The sequence below is a fragment of the Vanellus vanellus genome (genome assembly GCF_965231255.1).
Source record: "Vanellus vanellus genome assembly, chromosome: 5".
Classification (NCBI taxonomy): Eukaryota; Metazoa; Chordata; class Aves; order Charadriiformes; family Charadriidae; genus Vanellus; species Vanellus vanellus.
The window spans coordinates 60,650,700-60,670,720 of NC_138910.1; the positions used below are offsets into that span (position 1 = coordinate 60,650,700).

The following is a 20,021-nucleotide window of genomic DNA, read 5'->3' on the forward strand; positions in this document are numbered from 1 at the left end:
GCGACGTTTCAGTAGGTGTACATTTAATGTGAATTTGGACTGTTTATCTTGAAGCATAGATACGCTGCTATCAAACAGGATGCTGGTAATGAAAATGCGGTAGCTCGCCACATCTCCCAGCCCTATTCAAATCAAATGAAACAAAACTGTAGTGGGCCTGGGAGAACTAATACCACTGCAGCACTGGGGAGGCAGAAAGTGCTGCGTGCAGAAGGCTGACTGTCTTTGTGTGTGGCCCCTTCTGTGGAGCCCTGTCTATCCCAATCCTGCTCCGTTAGATCCCCAAGGAATCAGGCAGCTGGTGCTGCTGAACCAAAGGGAGAAGATCAACATGCTCCAGGCAGCCTTATCCAACAGATAACACAGCGCTGGACCTGCACTCCAGGTTTTTTTATACCTGAAGGTACAGAAAAAGGTTTTTATACCTGAAGTATAACACACACACTATAGAACTTCAATTAAGGTTTTAAGAGACATTAACAATTATTTAAAAATTCATTAAAATATTCAACTTTATTAACAGTATATTTACATATTTTTTTCCTGCTCTTGGTCAACCATGGTGAATGTTCAAAGGTAAAAAAGCATTAAGCAATAACCACAAGATGAAAACATTTTAAACCTATACAATACTTTATACACAAATTTATACAAAGGAACACTTAAATAATACAACTGGACACAAAAATATACACTTTTAGAGAAATTCACATCAGTAATTGTATAAAGCTCTCTTCTGTACTAAGGGTCCTGAAAATTTAGGACTAAAACATTAGCTCTGTAATGCAAAAGGGTTATTGTTGACAGTCCTCAAAGGCCACTATATAGCACACGGACATATTCAAGGCTATCAGCTTATAGTTCAGTCTGTGTATTCAAGTTTTGAGGTCCTTTATGATTACGCAAACATCAGAAGTATAGTGGTATAATAAACGGTACTTAAAAAGCAGAGTTTTAGAGCCAATATTAAAACTTGTAGGCTCAAAACACCCACTTAGTATTTAAACAAGTGTTTGATACTACCGTTTATTCAAAAATAGAAAGAGTAAATGCACTTACATAAAAATAACTTTTACTGTTCAGCAAGCGTGCTCATGTGATTTTTATATTAGTACAAACTTAAAAAAAAAAAAAACCTGCCATATGACTTTTAAAATAAATGATACCAATTCACCTTCTCCCTACTTGAGTACATTTACATTAAGGCTTTGAATCATCTGACCCAAGATTTGATACCATGAAAACGACTGGGTCTGCAGGGCTGCTGGTATGTCTCACTGAGACCCAGCACCACTGGAATTAAAGCTCACCACCTTAAGGAAACAGGAGGACACATGCTCATGCCTTGATGCTATTCTTTGTCTCTCAACTAGAATGTAACACGTAGTAGTAACAGTATTTCATGGCAAGAGACAAGTATGTAAGAGTTTGTTTTTAAAAGCAAATTATTGATTCAATGGCAACATCTTTGGAGAAACATCCTTTTTTTTGTTTAATTCCCACAAATTTCATGCAGATAGATGCTTCTTAAGATTACCTTAAGAAATCAGGTTTTTGATGGAATTGGAATGTGTATCCCAAACTGCTGATGGAAAAAGACTGTCTGGAAGCTCTTCCTGGACTTTTGTCATACATTTGTGTCTTGCAATAATGGTTCTTTAGCTTCACCAGGAGCTTGTGGACTGTGGGGATGACCGTGGCTGCCACAGTGCTTCTTCCAGTTGCTGGATCGTACGTTTAGGTTCGTGTGTTCAGGAATAAACAAGGCAACAAGTAGTGCCAACAGCACAGAGCACGCTCCAAATAAGAACGGGGGTCCAGGAATTATAGAATTCTGAAAACAATAGCAACACCATAAAGTATTAATGAGTCTTTAGGCACATGTTAATGGACTACAATTGCTAATTACACAGATTTCAAGAGTGGGAAGAACTTTTCCTTGCTACATTAGCCAATACAGTATTTGTCCCCATGTGGAAAAAACACTACATCCCAAGACTGAGGAGAAGGAGCACATGGTTCTTATTAATGCGTGCCAAACTTCCGCTTCTACAGCAAGTTCTTGCTGCTGAGTTTCCTCAACAAATTGACATCCACTGAAGACTGAAGGACAACAAAACAAGAATGTACAACACATGAAAAATAAATACAGCCTCAGGGAGATGAGAGAAGAGTTGGGATGCTGTAGTTATTAGCCACCCTTCCCTCAATCTAGTCTCTTTACAAGGATCATCAGTTGTCTGATTACTATCAATGAGCCGTATCTCTTCAAACATCAAACTAAACTATACCATCTAGTTAAAAACAAACAAAAAGCTCAGCAACCCTTCCCAAGAGTGATTTCAGAACCTCTTTTTACATGCTTCGTTTGCAGTTTGCGTAATAAAAAGTAAAATGGCATCATACTTGATAAGAGGTGGGTACATGATCCCTTCCTAATTTCATTTTTTTGGAATGAATAAGTAAAAGCAGAATACCTGTTGTAAATGGTATTGTGAGACCACACTACCTCCTGACGGTGATTCAGGCATGGGAAGTTCATTCAGTTCAACGTGAAATATATAGAATATAAAACCATACAGTGCTGGTCCCAAACCATTACACAGTCCTCGAATTCCTGTTATCATTCCTTGAACAACACCTGGGAAAAGTAAAATAGACTGTTATCTATATGGATTATGAACAGCTCAGTAAGACTTTATTCACTTCACTTACAAACTTGTGCAAGCAGGAAAGCTGCTCTAAATGCTGTTACACCATGGGTAGCAACAAACAAGGGGTGCAAGAAACCTGTCATTATAGTGTAGTCAAGTATTTTCCCCATCTCCCTGCAGGCAGAGTAGCACTTCCCACACTGTGCTGCTTCAGAGAGTGGCACGTAACAATATCCTTGCTCTCGCTGCCTCACACAGGGGAGAAAGCACTGTATGCAACCTGGACAGCTAAGCAAGCTTGTGTCAAAAGTAAGGAAAAGAAACCGCATACTAAGTTTGCTAAATATTTTGCTACTGTTGGGGACCTGTTGAATGTTTTCCCTCTGTGCCAGTCGCATGTCTTGCCGCTTCCAAGTAACCCGGATTTCACCATTTTGCGATCTGCGCTCAGGTGTATGGGCTGCTGCCTGCCAAGCTCCAGGCTGACTGCCTGGGGCATCTGCCCTCCCAGGGCTCTGACTAGAATGCAAAGGAGCAGGGCAAAACCTACCCTGTTGGTCAGCATCGGCAGTGCGGGAAACCAGTGCGCTTACAGCTGGGAATGTTATACTGGACATGGCCGCGACAGCACCAGCTGCCCACATCATCCTGCAAAAAACACAGGATCAAAGTAATTGCTCTGCATTTGGAGCGTATAGATACAATATAATATACATGTGCACACACTTAAGTGTCTCTCTTGGATAAAGGATAAAATGCAGAAAAATACCCTGTCATTCAGATATTAAAGTGAAATGTACGTACCATGGTTCTGACCCAAAGCCATACCACGCAAGTTGCAGTATTTGAAATCCTAGGCCCAGCAGGATGGTATTTTTATTTCCAATGGACCGCATAAGTAAACTCAAAACTATCGTCTGACAGAGAGGGGAAAAAAGTAAAAAAAAAAAAAAAAAAAAAGGCAAAGTAACCTTTTATTCTAAATGTTAAATGCATGCAGATAAATTAATAAAGCAACAACAACCTTCAAAATTTTTTATTCTAAATGTTAAATACATGCAAAAAAATAAATTTTTAAAAGCCAAGTAAAATTCCCCAAAAGCAGTATTTGCCAAGTATTCAGGAACCTCTAACAAAAACGTACCAATCATTTAGCAAGTAATATGAACAAACTGTCACCCTGTCTTTGATGGACAAAGGATTTAGTTTTCCCAACACGATACGCTTTGGATATAAATGAACCAAACCCGGCCTGGCAAGCTGTTTTTTCATGGAAGTTAAGGTATGAGTGTTAATCAATTGTTGGAGACAGAAAAAAAGCTACAGAAATGGCGAGTTGCATTTCCGGAACCGCAGCATTATGGAAGTTCTCCACGGTGCTTACAGTTCTTTTGAAGTTACCAACAATGAAATACACAGCAGCAACTCACCTGTGCAATAATGGAAAGAATCCCAAGGACCGCTATAAATGCTGCAACACTTTCAGATGAAAATCCCATTATCTGTATTAAAAAAAGGCAATTTGATTATTAACTGTAAACTGTGTATCATGACGTCAGAAATATCAGGGGGGGAACACACAATACAGAAGACCGGTATTACTCAACTCCTCCCTAACTTAGGAGAAAAATTGTTGGTTTTTTTTTTTTAAATAAATCAAGCAAGGATGCAAAAATAAAGGGGCATAAATAAAGTAAATGGTTCCCTCAAAAATAAAAAAAATCATTTAACATAGTGAACCTCGTAGTCCAAGAACAATGCAAATAATTACGAAATATGAGAAACTGGTTTATAACTCATTCATCTCTCCCCTCTCTTTTTATCTCTCTAAAAACAGAGAAAAACAGTACAGCAAGAGGACTAAAATCAGCTGCTGGAAGCTTTAAATTACGCTAGTTATCTATACTTTCTGCATTAATTCAGCAATACTGAAAACTTCCCTATAAATTTACTTTTGTTCAGATCCATATCAAAACGTTATGTTACCTGTCTGAGGTATAGGAAGAAGCTGGAATATTGACCTGCCTCTGGGAGGTAGGAAAGAAAGACTGTTATGCAGATTAGCAGCACAATTGAGTCCTGGCCGACTTTCTTCAGCGACTATGGCAAGAAAAAAAAAGTATTGTAAAACATTTAATATTCATACTCAGCAAAGCATACCTAGCAAGAATGTGAAAAGCATGGCAGTTAATGAAGCTATTATGCGGTACCACCAAAATATTCCCTGCATGTTTAGCAAGATTGTTGGCAGAAGTATTAGCAGCAACAAAAGGTTAAACTTGAAAAAATATGGGCTTTGTTTTTCAAGCTTGAAATGTAGTAACGTAGACAGTCTCTTCCCTGTCTCAAAAAACATTCACAAGTAACAAAATATCCCACATTTAAATAGCTTACTGCAAAAGGGTCAGCCTGTTCCCACGAGATGGGCGCTCCCCAGGATGCCGGCCTCATCTTCTCTGGCAGCGATTCCGGTACAGCAACAAGAATAAAACAAATGTCCAACAAGGCTATTGCTGTAGCCAGGACCACAACCAAGCTGTCTCCGTAGACTCGACCAAGGTAGGCACCAATAGCAGGGCTGGTAACTAGACTTGCCGCAAAAGTTGCTGAAACCTGTAACAAATAACAGCTGGTAATATTTTCAATGATACAAGTAAACACTGTTATTACCCACTTTTCCTAATTTTCAGAAGCCGAACCATTTTAATCAGGTATTGATTGAAAGTAACCTTTTCCCTGTGACTTTGTAGTAGCAGCTGTGTATTTCAGACAGCCACAATTTTTCAAGAATTTTTTATTTTTATTTTTTATAACTGGACAGCAATGTGAGGGTCACAGCACTCTTGCATGTACTGACATAATTAGGTTTAATTAACTATACAGACTGCTGATATCTCAGGTAAGTTATGAGCTGTATTTAATCTCTGTATTAGTGAAATACGCAATGCCTCTTCAGAGAAAAACATCAGATGTATCAAGGGCATATCAAATTTAATATACTGGTTAATCCAACTCAGTACAATGGGTCTTTGGAAAGCAGTTTTCAGTTAACCAGCTGGCCTTGTGGTGAAAGATGTTAACTTTGAAACTGAAGGAACTTTCTCAACATATCTCAATCCCTGATGTGTACAGGCAGAAAGAAACTGTTTAGTTCCAGATCCATTGCGTTCAGCTCTTCCTGCTAAATATGATAATGGATTCTGTAACTTGAACACAACAATTCTGCTAACTGACAGGGCTGTGAAGGCTCCCGAGATCTGGCAGGTTATGGGGAGATAATGGAGAAATGGAGAGGAGTTGTAAGAACTTAAAGACAGGCAAGTTATTCAGCTACATTGGTTCTGAACTGAAGTGAAGCAGTGTGATCAGAGACATGAACAGCGGTAGTCAAGATATACAATGGCAGTTCCAAAATTATCCAGGAACAGGTTAGATTTTTGAAAAGATGACAGAGTAGTACTGGTGTGAGAAGCAATGAAGGAACAACTAAAGCCCCTCAAATTACATCATTAACACTGATGAACACCATTAAGACAGACAACTGAAAGACAGCTTTTAACATGGTCATATTTTGTTTCAATTAGAAGCAGAATATTCAAGAGATACAGGACTGGATGACAAGAACAATTAAACAGAAAAACCTTACTCCAAACTAAAATCAGCTTGCCAGAGAAGAAACAAAACCAAAATTTTGAAAAGTTTGACCTACTGAAGTGTTTAGTGCTGAATACCACAGAAACAGAGCCAAAAAATAGATACATACCAAACCATAGGCCATGCTTCTTTCATGTTCTTGGGTTATGTCTGCTACATATGCAAAAACCACAGAAAAAGTCACTGCAAAAACTCCAGAGACAGAGATAACAGCGAAGTACCACCTAAGACCATAAAAAAAAAAATTAGAACAGCTAAATAGAAAAAAAAGTTTCTATTTACATTCAAATATGAAAACATAAGTTTTCTTATTTACATTCCAAGTACAGTTCAACAGTATCTCATCTCGTCCAACTTTCCTGACAAATATTAAGATAAACTTGGCCAAAGCCAATGTCTCGATTCAGTTGTGTAATTCCTCCTTGGTGCACATAGTGCAAAGATAAAGAGGACAATTTTGTAACATCTACAAAAAGCTGCTGTGATTAAGTACTTCCAGGAAATGAAGCGTTTGACTAACTTTGACTGGATACCTGTGACCCAAAGCAAATTAGGAACTTCAGTATTTTGAGAATCTGGTCATTGAGAGGTCTCAACATCAGCCTTATCTTTATGCTATAGACACTAGCACTCACCTTTTGAGACATTAATCTACACTGAGAAACAAGCTGCTTCCCAGAAAATGGATGATGAATTCACAAACAATCTGTGTATCCGGAGAGAAAACTGAAGAGGCTCACGGAGCTACCCGCGCTGCTGGCTCTGCCCTGCGTCAGTGCCATCTGTGTTATTTCAGCTACACCCTCAGGTACAGCACGCAGGTAGTCCAACCACACTGAGAGTTCTGACTCATGCACTACCTGGAGAACGTATGTGCCAGTTAAGGGCTTACTAACTTGCACACAGCGTGAAAGCTGGTGGGTTTTAAAGCTTGAGAAACAAAAATACAAAACTGCAGCAACATTTTAGATTACAAATGGTTACTTCGTGCACTGGCTAGCATTAGCTAAGGTTTTAATTTCTGTACGGTTGGTTAGCATTGGAGCTATATGGCCACAATAAAGACCAGCACGGTTTACTGGACAGCATTCTAATACCTTTTGCGAGTGTGCTGCAGTGGGAAGCAGGGCCTACAGCACAGAGCTCAAAACCAGCAGCTCGCAGAATTCTGACCAAGGCGTTTGGCCTCATGGCAGCTACTTCAGTTTGACTCTGTTCTCCCAACTTTGCACTGAAGTAATACAAAATCCTCAACCTTCCATGGAGCACAAACAGCATTTTATCAATAATGCTACAAACCTAAGCATTGTACGGCAACCTTGACAAGAAACGGCAAATCGAGTGGGAAAAAAGTTACTAACCAAGGGCTGATCTTCATTAGTGGTATTGGTGCACAGGTGAAAAATACTGTTAGCAGCAAGAAGGACTTTCGTCCCCACACATCAGACAGGGCACCTATGAGTGGGGCACTGAGGAACGATAATAAGCCCTAAATGAAACAAAACGTTTCAAGTTAGAACTAAGTGGTTAGAATCGTGATAGCTGACTGTACTTCAATCTGATAGCAGGCTAGGCACTATTTTTATTAAAGTTGATGACTACAGTGCAATGCATCAAAGGCAATAATGGTCAAGCATTACTGATCATCTATCCCACGTCTGGTTATATAAAATTTGAGATTACCTCAGCGCGACACAAAATTCACAATGCAGATGATCTGGTCATACCAGCAGTTTTATGAACAGTTTTTTATATATTTTGAATTCACATAAATGTAAGTGATTGAAAACACCCTACTGGAGCCACAAGCTCCAAGAAAAAATTCTGAAATTCTAACCCCATGTGTGTCATTTGGGATTAGTCAACTACCTTTTTATTTGGTGAACCCAAACAGCACGTACAGACTAAGCAATATCTTACTAAATGTAAAATGATGCGTATTTGCTTTTTTAGCAATAATTTATTCCTGTTTTATCTATACCGTGAAAGCTATATTGAAAAAACCCTTGAATGTGTCTCTCAATTGGCAGTCATTTCTATATTCTTCCCACCATTCACTTTAAATTGTACTTGTGATTAACTTTTGTCACCTTACCTTTACTCCTTGAATTAGACCATTCATTAGAAATGTATGTTTTGGGAAGGTTTCATGCAAAACCTGGAGAAGAAAAATGGACGCTGTCATTTACACAATATTAACTACAAATATTTCTCATGATGCATCCAACTTCTACAGTGGCACACCTACAGTTTTATACTTTCATAGAATACAGAGAAATTAAAAAAAAAAAGATACACCACAAATGATCTATTTAATCTTTAATTCACATGGAAGGTACTTTGAGATTTTAGCTTTACTTGACAGAGCCCTCAGTTCTCTCAACACTTTGGGAAGGATGTCATCCAACTTCAGTATCTGAGATCTAAAGAGACTACACAGAACCTAGAAAACGATCTCAGACCAGACTCTCCACACATTACTATGTCATCTGTAGGGGGCTGGGAGAGAGAGGAGAGACATCATCATTCTGAAGTGCCTCGCAGTCTGGTGACCACAGCCTAGATGCACAGGTTAAAATTGGCGACTCTCTCTGTCTGACTTGTGTTACATGAGATGGATTCCACTCAGTGACCAACATGCAGTTTATATTGAAGAGACTGTTTATGGTTAACATCAGCATACAGAGCCACATCAAGACTGCCTTTTAGGTGGAGTTTGCTTGGAGATCTTTAAGTCTTCACTCCTTTTAATTTGTAAGCATGTGTCACACTCAAAGATTAAATCAAAATGGAAAGCAATCAACTACCTTAGAAAATAATTTGGTACAAACACATTGGAATGACTGTCTCACTAATCATAGGGAAGCTTTGCCTGGTGTAACAGGGTCTGCTGTTACATTTTAAGCACAGACAGGTCAGCAGAGATCTCCCTACCTACACACACGCTTGCATAATTTTACTAAATTTCAAGTGTATTTCTATCTTTATATTTGTAACGTGCCAACTTTTTGTACCATCTTGAAAGGAAAGATAATATCATTATCTTACTGGTTTCAAGTTAGAAAATATTTACATGTAAGCTTAAGTGTTAGCAGACTTGCACATAAACAGCTATGCTGCACCATTCCACCGCTTTAATGAAATAATTTTAAATTCCCGATTCCATGTAAAAATACAAAACTTTTCACTCACACAACAGAGCAATGAGATATAACTTTAATTTAATTCAGAAGATGTTCAGTGCCTTTGCAGTAATCGCCCCATCTGCCATACAGTGAAAAAAAACCTTAAGTGTATCACTTACCACCAGAGTGGGCGCTGTCAAGAGTCCCCACGCAAAAAACTCCAAGAAGATCACTATAACAGCGTGGTAGACACTAGGCGAACCTATTCCTTGAGGCTAAAACAAGAGAAAAAAACATGTGATTAAAACTTTTAACAATTTATCAGTCATGAGAAATACACCTGAACACTATGAACAGGAGGATTAAGAAATCAAACAGGACTCAAAACATCTGAATAGTTACTCAGGCTAACTGGTACTGAGTGAAATTCCCTTTTTAACCATTTGCTGCTAATATCCTGAAGGGCCTTAATTCTCTGCAGAATACAAAGTGCGCTTCCATCTCAAATGAAAAAATAAACCACTTATGCTGCCAGTGTGGGAAACAAGGATGTTACTGAAAGCAGAAACAGACTCTTCTTCGGAGAATTAGTTCCTTTTCCTTGAGAAAAATACTTCAGCCCACAGAATGCTGCATGGAAATCAAGTTTTCATAATTTCAAAACATGGTAACATTCACACTCAGCTATCTTAAAAGTCTAATTACCGGATCTATCAAACAGTTTTATAGTACTTCTGTTACTAAAAGGCACCATGGCTACGTACAAAACTCTGCTAGCTCTAAATCAGGAGAGAAAAACTGAAATAATGAATGCCAGAAGTGAATCTAAGGAACAGCACTGATCACTTCTCAAATACTGACAGCAGACCTATTAGCTACAACGTACTTCAAATGTAGGAAGAGATCTGGGTAAAAGATTTGAAGTAACTAACTTCAAATTCTTTGGTGATTTAATATAATCAGAAGCAGCATGGGTGGGACAACCTGCTCATCTCATAGAGTCTGTAAATGCTACCCTGTCAAGCAACATGCCACAGTTCATCATTTGCAAATTGAGGAAACGGTGCACTAATTTTATTTTCATATGAAGGTAGTATGAATAACTCATCAGAAATCTCATATGCATTCTTTAAGCTTAGAAGTGCTGCCTTACCTTCACACAAAGCTGGGAAAGTACATGTTGAGTTACTGACAGAGTGGCACTGATTTGATTAGACCTAGCATTTATACTGAGCAAACACACGCATGCTAAGGCCCTCAGCTGCTTGTCAAGAAGGCTCAGGGGGATCTTATCAATGTGTATAAATATCTGACAGAAGGGAGTAAAGACAACACAGCCATACTCTTCTCAGAGGTGTCAGTGACAAGAAATTCTACTTAAAGTTTGAACAAAACAAACCCCTGTAAACAGGCTGCGCAGTGAGTTTGTGGAACCTCCATCCCCCAAACCTGACTGGACACAGCTCTGAGCAAACTGCTCCAGTTGACCGGGTTTGGGGGAAGAGAGTGGGCAGTTGGATTAGAGGTATTCAGAGGTGCCTTGCAACCTCAAACACCACACTATTTTAAGTTTCAGTTAGGTAATACTTGAGTCTTTCTTTTATTACAAGATTTATACAAGTCATACCTAGCTTTTCTTTCCAGATTCCAATATTTCCAACACAGGAAAAAAAAAAAAAAAAAAAGCCTTTTGAACAACCATAGGAAATAAATACAGAAAACCACACTGGCCATTCACCCCTATTGCTAGAAAAGGTCATAATTTTCAAAAGTAACCATATCAATGTGTAAAAGGTGAGCTACAAAAGTATCTTAGCACTGTGCTATTTTTCTTTCCCAAATTCTCTTCAGTAAGTACAGACCAACCATACAGATATTTCTGCTATTTTTTAATCCTGTTCTCTCAAGGAGGTAAATTAACAGTCTTTATAGGTACAGAAAGTGGCTATAATTATCTTCACTTCACACAATTCCTTTCCACCCACAGTCCTTATTTTAGTTTTGGGTTAAAAATTTATCCAGCTCTGCACAAATGGTAAGTAACAATCTTAGCTATTTGCCTCAGTCCAACACAGAAAATCAGGTTCATTCTCATAGTCCCCAGATGCCTGTCAAGTTACCGGTTCATGAGCCCCCCAAGGTATTTCCAATGGTGAGGCAGGAGTCAGGAACCATCCCTGTCCCTCCAAGCACCAGGGGTCACAAGCATCTCCACTCTGTTCACATGTAGCAAACACAAGCTCAACAGCCATCTGTCTCTATGCTGCCCTTGTCCCTTTGCGGGCAGCTACTCAGAGATCACAAGCACAAACCAAAACAGTGCAATGAAAACAGCGGCTGTTCTGCAGAGCTAAACTGTTTGTGAATTTAGAGGCAAGGGAGCAGGTGACTGCTGCCCTCTGCCATGTCATCCAGCTGTAAGCAAGCTGATCAGATGTTTCCATTACATTGGCAGAAACAAACAAAAGTGACATTTACATCACTAGGGTTAAACTCCCTTGCTTTCTTGTTGCTAATGCTCACTTATCACAGGTACTGTTATTTGTTCTTGTCTATAAAAAAAACAGTAATTTAGTCACATTTAGATCATCATCTCTATAGCTATTTTTAAAGATGGCTGCAACTATAAAGTAGCAAAAATACTCCTGAGGTGGAAAAAAGAAGGAAGGAGATTAATGAGTGGTTACATTACAGTGCATTAAGATATGTGTGTTCAGTCCACAAGACTTAAGTACTGGTCTGATGTACCCTGCTACCCCAACATGTACAGCGCAGGTGTTGGGTGTTCAGCCCTGTCTTACTCTACAAACCCACCCCGCTGTGCTTTACAAACTGGCTAATGTAGTGTAATGTAATGTAATGTAACCAAATCAGTGCAACCAAATCAGGCGGCCTTATACCTGGAGATAAAAGATATGGAGCCTTTGTGTGAACAACCTGGAACTGAGATGTTCCAATCAGAGTAATAGCAACCATTCTCTGCAACCATGTAGCCAGAGCAGAGCTTATTTATGTTTGGCAAAATCTGTGGCACAAAATAGTCCTGTAACAATGAATGCCCCTTTCTCTAGTTACAGAGTAAATGTCTTCAACCAAACACTTCGTACTATCAGTCATGCCTGTGATAAAAAGCGTATATACCAGGCAACTCTAAGAACACACATCTGACAACAACAGAACACCTATCAAAGCAACAAAAGCATCAAACATAATGATCATAGCTGCTGCTCCTCTGCTGGAAATAAAAAGGCACCAAATAAAGCACTAAGCTCTAATTCTCTCTAGCATTGCCCAGGAGTGTACTTCCTAATTCATTTCATGACTGCTTCAAAAATGCATAATCATACAAAAGATGAATTCCAACTAGTCATAAAGGCAGGCAAAATTAAGAACAATGTTGAAACCACTTCACTGTATGTTACTGCCTTTCCTTTGGTGAATCTGACAACACACACTTGAGTACACACACCATCACACATTTTTTCCTGTGATACAGCTACTAAGCTGCAAAGAGAACACCACAAAAATACCACCATGAACTAACCCAACCTCCTGCACCACCCACCGCCTCGCCAAGGGTACCCTGTGGCAGGAGGAGAGGCTTTGCAGAGGCAATGGGTGGGTTTTCCCTTTTGCTTGTTTTTTACTTTCCACATCAGAATCAGTGATTAGAAGTGACATTATATTAAACTGACTGAAGTTCCCCATCAGTAAACTTTTTGCTTGTGACACTGCCTCATTGAACAGCTGTATATTCTTGCTGGCAAAAGACTCACATTTTCTTTGATGTCAGTTTCAAAATAAACCAATCAGGCTGGAAATTGTACACTTAGATGCTTGATTAATTACTGGTTTTTCAGCTGGAGACATTCAAGACGTGGGCCATTTTCATTTACCTGTTTCCCATCTTGCCATGTAGCATGTTGGGTAAGCAAAGAAACTAAGGAGACTTAGCACAGAAGGCTAATGAAACGCTTCAGCAAACATTAAAAAAAATAAAATCCAAGCATAAAGTTTTTGCTGTCATTAAAAAGACTACTCTGCTATAACAGACTTTATAACTTTAAAAATGTATTTAAAACAAATTCTCAAAACATTTCTTTAAGGGCAGAAAATATCACAAGCTGGTATTTTTGTTATCTAACAACAATCTACACTCCTTCCATCTAATGTTTATAGCCCATTTTTTCACTGTTCTAAAAAAAAAAACTGTAGAGAACTCATGCAAGTTTGTACTCTGAGTCTGAAACCGGTGGGAGACACTGAATGCAGCACTGCAAGTATCACTGAATGCAGTTACTATAATATCCTTTCTCCTCTCTTGGCACAAGAAAGTTGGAAGATATAGGACACTTGGAAATATATTGTATTTTAATCAATGATTACACCAGAGAGAAATTCTGAAGCACCACGTCCCATGAGTAACAACATTTACTCTGCTTCTATTACTCATTCTAAAATATTTACATTTAACATATGTACAAGGTAATCTCATACATTTCTATCTTTACAAAGAGCAGAAAAACATGTCCTGGAAAACACTAACATCCACCACTGGAATTAGTTTTGCTTCTTACTACCAAGTAATCCAGTCAGTTGGTCACCAGTTTGATGAACAACTACAGTGACTCTGACAACTCCCTCTTCTCCATTAATGTTCCAAAAAGATGAACTGAAGGGCCACCAGCACTTTAATCTGTCAAGATGTCTCTTTATTTGAAATAACGATACTGTATTTAGAAGAGTGTACATCAAAGCTATACAATGTTACACAGCAGAAAAAATCCAGGGGTAATGATACACTGGAAGTAACACTACTTATCAACTAAAAAACCCAAGCTCCAGCAGCCAAAACATGGAACAGCTTCCTTTCTTTTTAAAATTTATGTATTTAAGGAGAAGCAAGACAGTGGGAGGGAACTGCAAAACATTTCTTCCAGGCACCCTTTACAGGACTTCTCTGATGCAAGAGTCTGTCCCACTCGTTGGCCTATTCTTTCTCAGACTATGGAAACAGAGAGGACAGAAGGCTGCTGTGATGGCGATCCATCCCAGACGCGCTTTGCACCACCAGCAGAACTGCATCCTCACATCGCGCGGTGCTTCCTGCTTCCCTTTACAATGGCCAACTGCCTGCCGGCACCGTCCCAGTCTATTGTGCAGCCAACTGCTGCTCCCAAGCATACAGCTGCCTTCCCAGCAGCTCTTACTTCAGATTTCATTTAAATAATTTTCAATGTAAAGTTAGGTTTAGACAAGTACCGCATGATCTCAGGCAAATGTAAATGATCTGCAGTTACCTATGGCTAACTCCTGAGGTGACACTGTTTCTCACACTTGCTCCTGAGCCCTAAAAATGGGCCCACGCTGAGAAAGAGCATTTAAGAAGAAGACCTGAACTAGCGTGACACCCTGACAGGTGTTTCTCGGGCAACTTGATGATTGGACTAGATTATCTTACAGGTCTTTTCCAACCTAGGAGATTCTGTGATTCTGTTTAGCGGTGGGCTTGTCAGTGTTAGGTTGATGATTGGACTAGATGATCTTACAGGACTTTTCCATATTCTGTGATTCTGTAACTGTCCCAAGGAAACCAGCCCGGGATGCCGGAACGAAGCTACCGGGGCTGCAGCAAGCCGAAGCATAAAACAAACTCAAATCTCGCCACAGAGCTCGGCCCGCCACCGGAGCACGTCGCTACCCGCGGCCGCCCGAGGCCTGCGGGCCCACCGACCTCCCCCTCCCCGCGCCAGACCGGGCCCGGCCGCACCTGCCTCGGCCCCCTGTCCGACCGCTGCCAGCGCTCCGCAACGCCGCGGGAGCCGGGGCTCCGCCGCCGCCAGCTCGCCCCACAGCCGCCTCCCCACCCCCGAGCCGCCCCGCGCCCCCGGCCCCGCCCGGCCTCACCGTCCCGCCGTCCTTAATGATTATTTTCTTGGCCAGCATGATACTGCGGTTCACGGCGCGTTTCTTCTTCTTCCCCCCCTGGGTCATTTTACCATCCTACAGCCCCGGGGGGGAGCGGGGGCAGCAGCGGACCCTCCCCAGCAGCCGGGCCTTCGCCTCCCCTCGCCGCGCTGCCGCCGCCACCCCTCACGCACCCGGCGCCATCTTGGCCAGCCACCCCCGGGCGCAGCCGCCGCCGCGCATCACGCGATCGACCCATTGGCCGGACGCCGGTCACGTGCGCAGGACGCACCGCCCAGGACGGCCCCGGGCCCGCCGCGCCGAGGCCTCCGGCCCCCAGCCCGGGCGGGGCCTCGCCTTGATGCCTTTCAAAAAATTAATGGTTAAGAGCTGGAAAAAATTAAATACATTTAAAGAAATAAATAAAAGAGACGGCTGCCAGTAAGCCGTGCGGTTGGCTGCGCTGCGGCGCCTGGCCGAGGGGTGGGCGCGGCGGTGCGCTCCGTCCTCCCGCGCTACCGATCCCTCAGCAACCTCCATCTTTGAGCACACCTGTACTGCTGAAGGCACTCGACTTTTTTCCCTATCCAGACAACACCGGCATTTTAAAATACGTGATCACAGCCTTTCCCGCCCCGCCGAAGCCTCGTTCTTTCTCACGTACCTCCGCAAGCATCGATCCTGCCAGCTACCCCCTCCCAACCGAGCCTAAAGGGTCCTCACAAGCCGCCGCCGCCTCCTCCTCCTCCCAGAACCGGCTGAGGGGCCTGGAAAAAAGGAGCAAAAAAGGGCAGTTCTTATTAGATATACCTGTTAGACGTCAAAAGACATTTCTAGACCTAAAGTACCTAACCATGCATATGATCCATCTTAAAAACCCAACTCCAAGGCACTCTGCTGTCTTACTCTCAAGTTTTAAACTGAGCTTATGTCAGCTTTAACAGCTTTCAACAGGCAGGCCAAGGCCATTTCACCTTCTGATTTACCACACAGCCTGCAGGTAATAAGATAACAGGGATCGTCTTTCCCAAGACATCATATCTGTTGTTAGGGGAGAAAATCTTTTGGAAACATGCACTATTATTATTAATTATTCTGCAGCTTATAGTTTAAATTCCTTCACCGCTGATGTCTGGCAGCACTAAACGGAGCAACATCTGTCCACATCCAGTGCTATTACATTCACGATCTCAGACACAGCTCTCCATGGCCATACCCACACACCAGTCTCTTCAAGTTCTTCACTCAGTCCTCCATCTTCCAGCCCACTTACTGCACATCCTGATCTCCCCAGCTCCTCTGACATCCCTGTTTCCCCCAAAACCTCAGCCGCACGTTAATATCATCTCTGTCTATACAAACAGTGGCTGCTATGCTGAACCTCAACCTTAATGTACAGACCTGTACCCTAGCTCCCTTACAGCACGGACACCACTGTGTTAACAAAGGGGTGTAAGTCACTCACCACGTTAGATCATGTGAGCTTAAGTTAAACTATTAGCCTTAAGACTAAGCACCCTCTTCTCTTTTCATAATGCAGCTTTTAAGGAATTTAGAATGTCATGAGGCACAGCCCTGCTCAGGCCAATGGATTTACTCTGATCTAACAGTGAGACAAAGGCAAGTAGAGCCTCTAGGTCACGACACACAGACTATCTCAAGACAATCTAGCGGGCTACCCACAGGGGCAAAAGGGTGTTTGCAGCCACTGCTATTATCAGTCATTTGTTACAAGTCTTAATACATTAAGCCAAATATGTGACAATTGCAGTATGTTCCAGGGTTTCTCACCCCTTCCATTTGAAAAGGAGAGGGGTCCTAAAATCGTGCTGTGGTTTCAAGTCTTCTCCTTGGAGAGAGTACCATTACATTTTGGTGGGAGTGTCACACACAGACGTGTACATGACATGTAATGAACCCATGTTAAAAAGTGAACACAACTGCATCTCAGCAAAGACATTTTGTAACTAAGCTGATTAAACAGCTGTTTTTCCATCCACACCTTTATATTAGACCAACCCATTATTGATGTCATTATCCCCCAAAAAATGTATCTTAAATATCAAGTTTGCTCATGTAGGCTGAGCAGGCGATTCAAGTAAGAATTCCTAACTTTAAAATAAAGTCTAGATAAATATGACTTGCTTTTGCTGTCATGAATTTCAGCCAGCTACATATTTTCAAATATTAAACTCCACTTACCTATGTAAGTCCTGACATAATCCACTCTGCCATTATTTAACTGAGACAAATTCCTGACATACATTTTATCTCCTGAAGAAGAGAAACAAAAATTGTTACATCTAAACACCTGTAGTGTTCAACCGTCTCTACAAAGTAAATGCATAATAGCACCTGCCAGCTGTAGAAGATATTACTATCTTTTTGGAAGTGGAATCAAAACAGAGTACTTATTATCTCCCCAAGGGAAACCATTGATTCTAAAGCACAGACAGACAATGGTTTCAATGGTTTCAGTTAAGACTCCTACACATTGCTTTTAGGGCCAGACTTGAAGATCACTGTCCCCTGCATTGTTGTACTCTGTACCAGCTATGTTCCTTTGGTTAGTTGATGGGTAATTCATTTTTGTCACCTAATGGCCTAAAAATTTCAGTTTAAATCATGCTGCATATGATCACTAATATCAGAGCAGAATTGACAAAAGGAACTGACTGAAATGAAGAGTCCTGCAAATTACTGATGCATAGCTGGCAAAATGACCTGATTTTATTTTATAAATATATATCTCTCCGGAAAGGACAGGGAAACATGTTATCCACCATTTATAGCAACGTCTTTGTGAACTCTGTTCAGGTCTTTGATATATTGTAAATTATAGCTATACAAAACCTCAGCTTCTAAATTGTAACATGAAACAACGGATTGTGTTGTATTCTAGAGGGCATATTATATAGTACTTTCTACTGCTATCAAAATTAAATATTTAAAACAGGGGAAAAATAAAAGCTACTGAATCACCAGCTGCGTCCTGATAACTTGTGGCAAAACTCTTCTACAAAGGATTACAGTGTTTTACAATCGCACACCATACTATAACTTGGTACTTGATACTCAGATACTCCCTACCACCCCCAGTCCAGGAACTGCAGTCCTGAACAAGGAGATCAGGGTTTTCAGACCAGAAGGGTGCAGAGACAGACAGTCACAGGAACAACGGTGGAATGTGATTCACAAGAAGACATGATATAGTGGTCAAAATTTCTGCTAAAATATGCATAAGGCAAGCCTTTCCATTTACAAAACTCTCAGTTTTATATCATATTCTTAATAAAGCCGGTGTGCTTAATTTTAACAAGTTTATTACTCTAGTGACATTATCTACACATACAGGAGAAAACCTTTATTTTACCTCAACATGGATTAAAAAAAGACTGTATTAGGTCATGTAAGATGCATTCCACGGTTCATCAGTGTTATACCAAAAAAATAACCTGTTTCCAAACTGCCTGGAAACACCATATATTAGAATTGTATTCAGTGTAATCACACACAAATATCAACATCAACATATAAAAACTCCTAAGATTACCTTAAAAATTTTGCTGCAATGCTTGAATACACGATTTCTATTTGGGCTCATATATTTAAAATTAAATTTAAAATAAAGATGATAAATAAATAAAGATGAACTTTTAAAAATCTAAACCGGTGTTCCTCATGGCAGCAAATATAAACATATGCTTAGCATATAAGCAATTATTACTGATCTATAAATTGCTAATGAAATGAGTAAGGCTAATTACAGTTAGAACGATGATGGAAGGTCGAAGGCAAGAGTTAAAAATCTCATGTCTGCTTTTGGATGCAAATATGCAGCAGGCATTCCAGAATGAGCACTGAACAGCACATCAGGACAGATTTTTTTGCTTCTTGAAAGAGTTATAAATTCACCTAGCAGGAAATAATTAGAAAAAGTTATACATTCAACTGAACAGAAATTTATATTCACAGTAACCAAAGCAGAAGATACCATATAATTAATCTCACTTATTTTGTTGCATTTTCCCCTGCATTTTTTCCAGTAAAAATATCTTAATTCTAGATATTTAAAAACATATAATGAGCTTACCTGGAAAGAGTAGAACTCTTTAGTAACTTGCTGTGGAAAATAACCAGCATTGAAAATGAACAGATCAATGAAAACAAAGGGAAGGAAACACTTCTTGGACTGTCTTACAATAACTGAACCCCATAGGTAATGATACATTACCACATATGGTATAATACCATGTTATAGATAAATATTACCTTTCTAATACACAAAAACCCTCAAATTTTTTTAATATATCATTCTTACAAAACATGGATTTCAGAGAAGAAAACAATGAATAACCTTCCTCATTCACAATATCCAGCAAGAAACACTGTCAACAGGAGGAAAATGAGCAACAACTTCAAATTTGGAAAATAATGATTGCTTAAAAACAACAGAACATGCACAGCTGATAAGGAAATACATTAAAATATGAAAGTTACTGACAATGAAAACCAGAAGAAATGCAATGTTTCATTTATCAATTTAAAAATAATTTAACAAAATCCATTACAGTCTTTTGAATTACAGCCATAAAAATAAGTTAGGAACACAAAACAATTACAAACAACTAAAAATCTGTGAGAGGACTGTATGAGTAACTGAAACACAAGTACAGGCTAC

General features: G+C 40.1%; 1 protein-coding gene across 1 annotated transcript; it reads right to left on the reverse strand.

Moving 5' to 3' along the window:
* Window positions 1-500: 500 nt before the first annotated feature.
* Window positions 501-15,540, reverse strand: MFSD14A (major facilitator superfamily domain containing 14A). Its single transcript, XM_082483772.1, has 12 exons — window positions 15,341-15,540; window positions 9,613-9,708; window positions 8,404-8,466; window positions 7,670-7,797; window positions 6,418-6,532; window positions 5,049-5,267; window positions 4,641-4,754; window positions 4,085-4,156; window positions 3,459-3,571; window positions 3,205-3,302; window positions 2,478-2,641; window positions 501-1,834 (listed from the first exon to the last, which is right to left on the reverse strand). Exons 1-12 carry the CDS (start codon window positions 15,425-15,427, stop codon window positions 1,628-1,630), a joined length of 1,476 nt encoding a protein of 491 aa, XP_082339898.1. The 5' UTR covers window positions 15,428-15,540; the 3' UTR covers window positions 501-1,627.
* Between the last annotated feature and the right edge of the window lie 4,481 nt (window positions 15,541-20,021).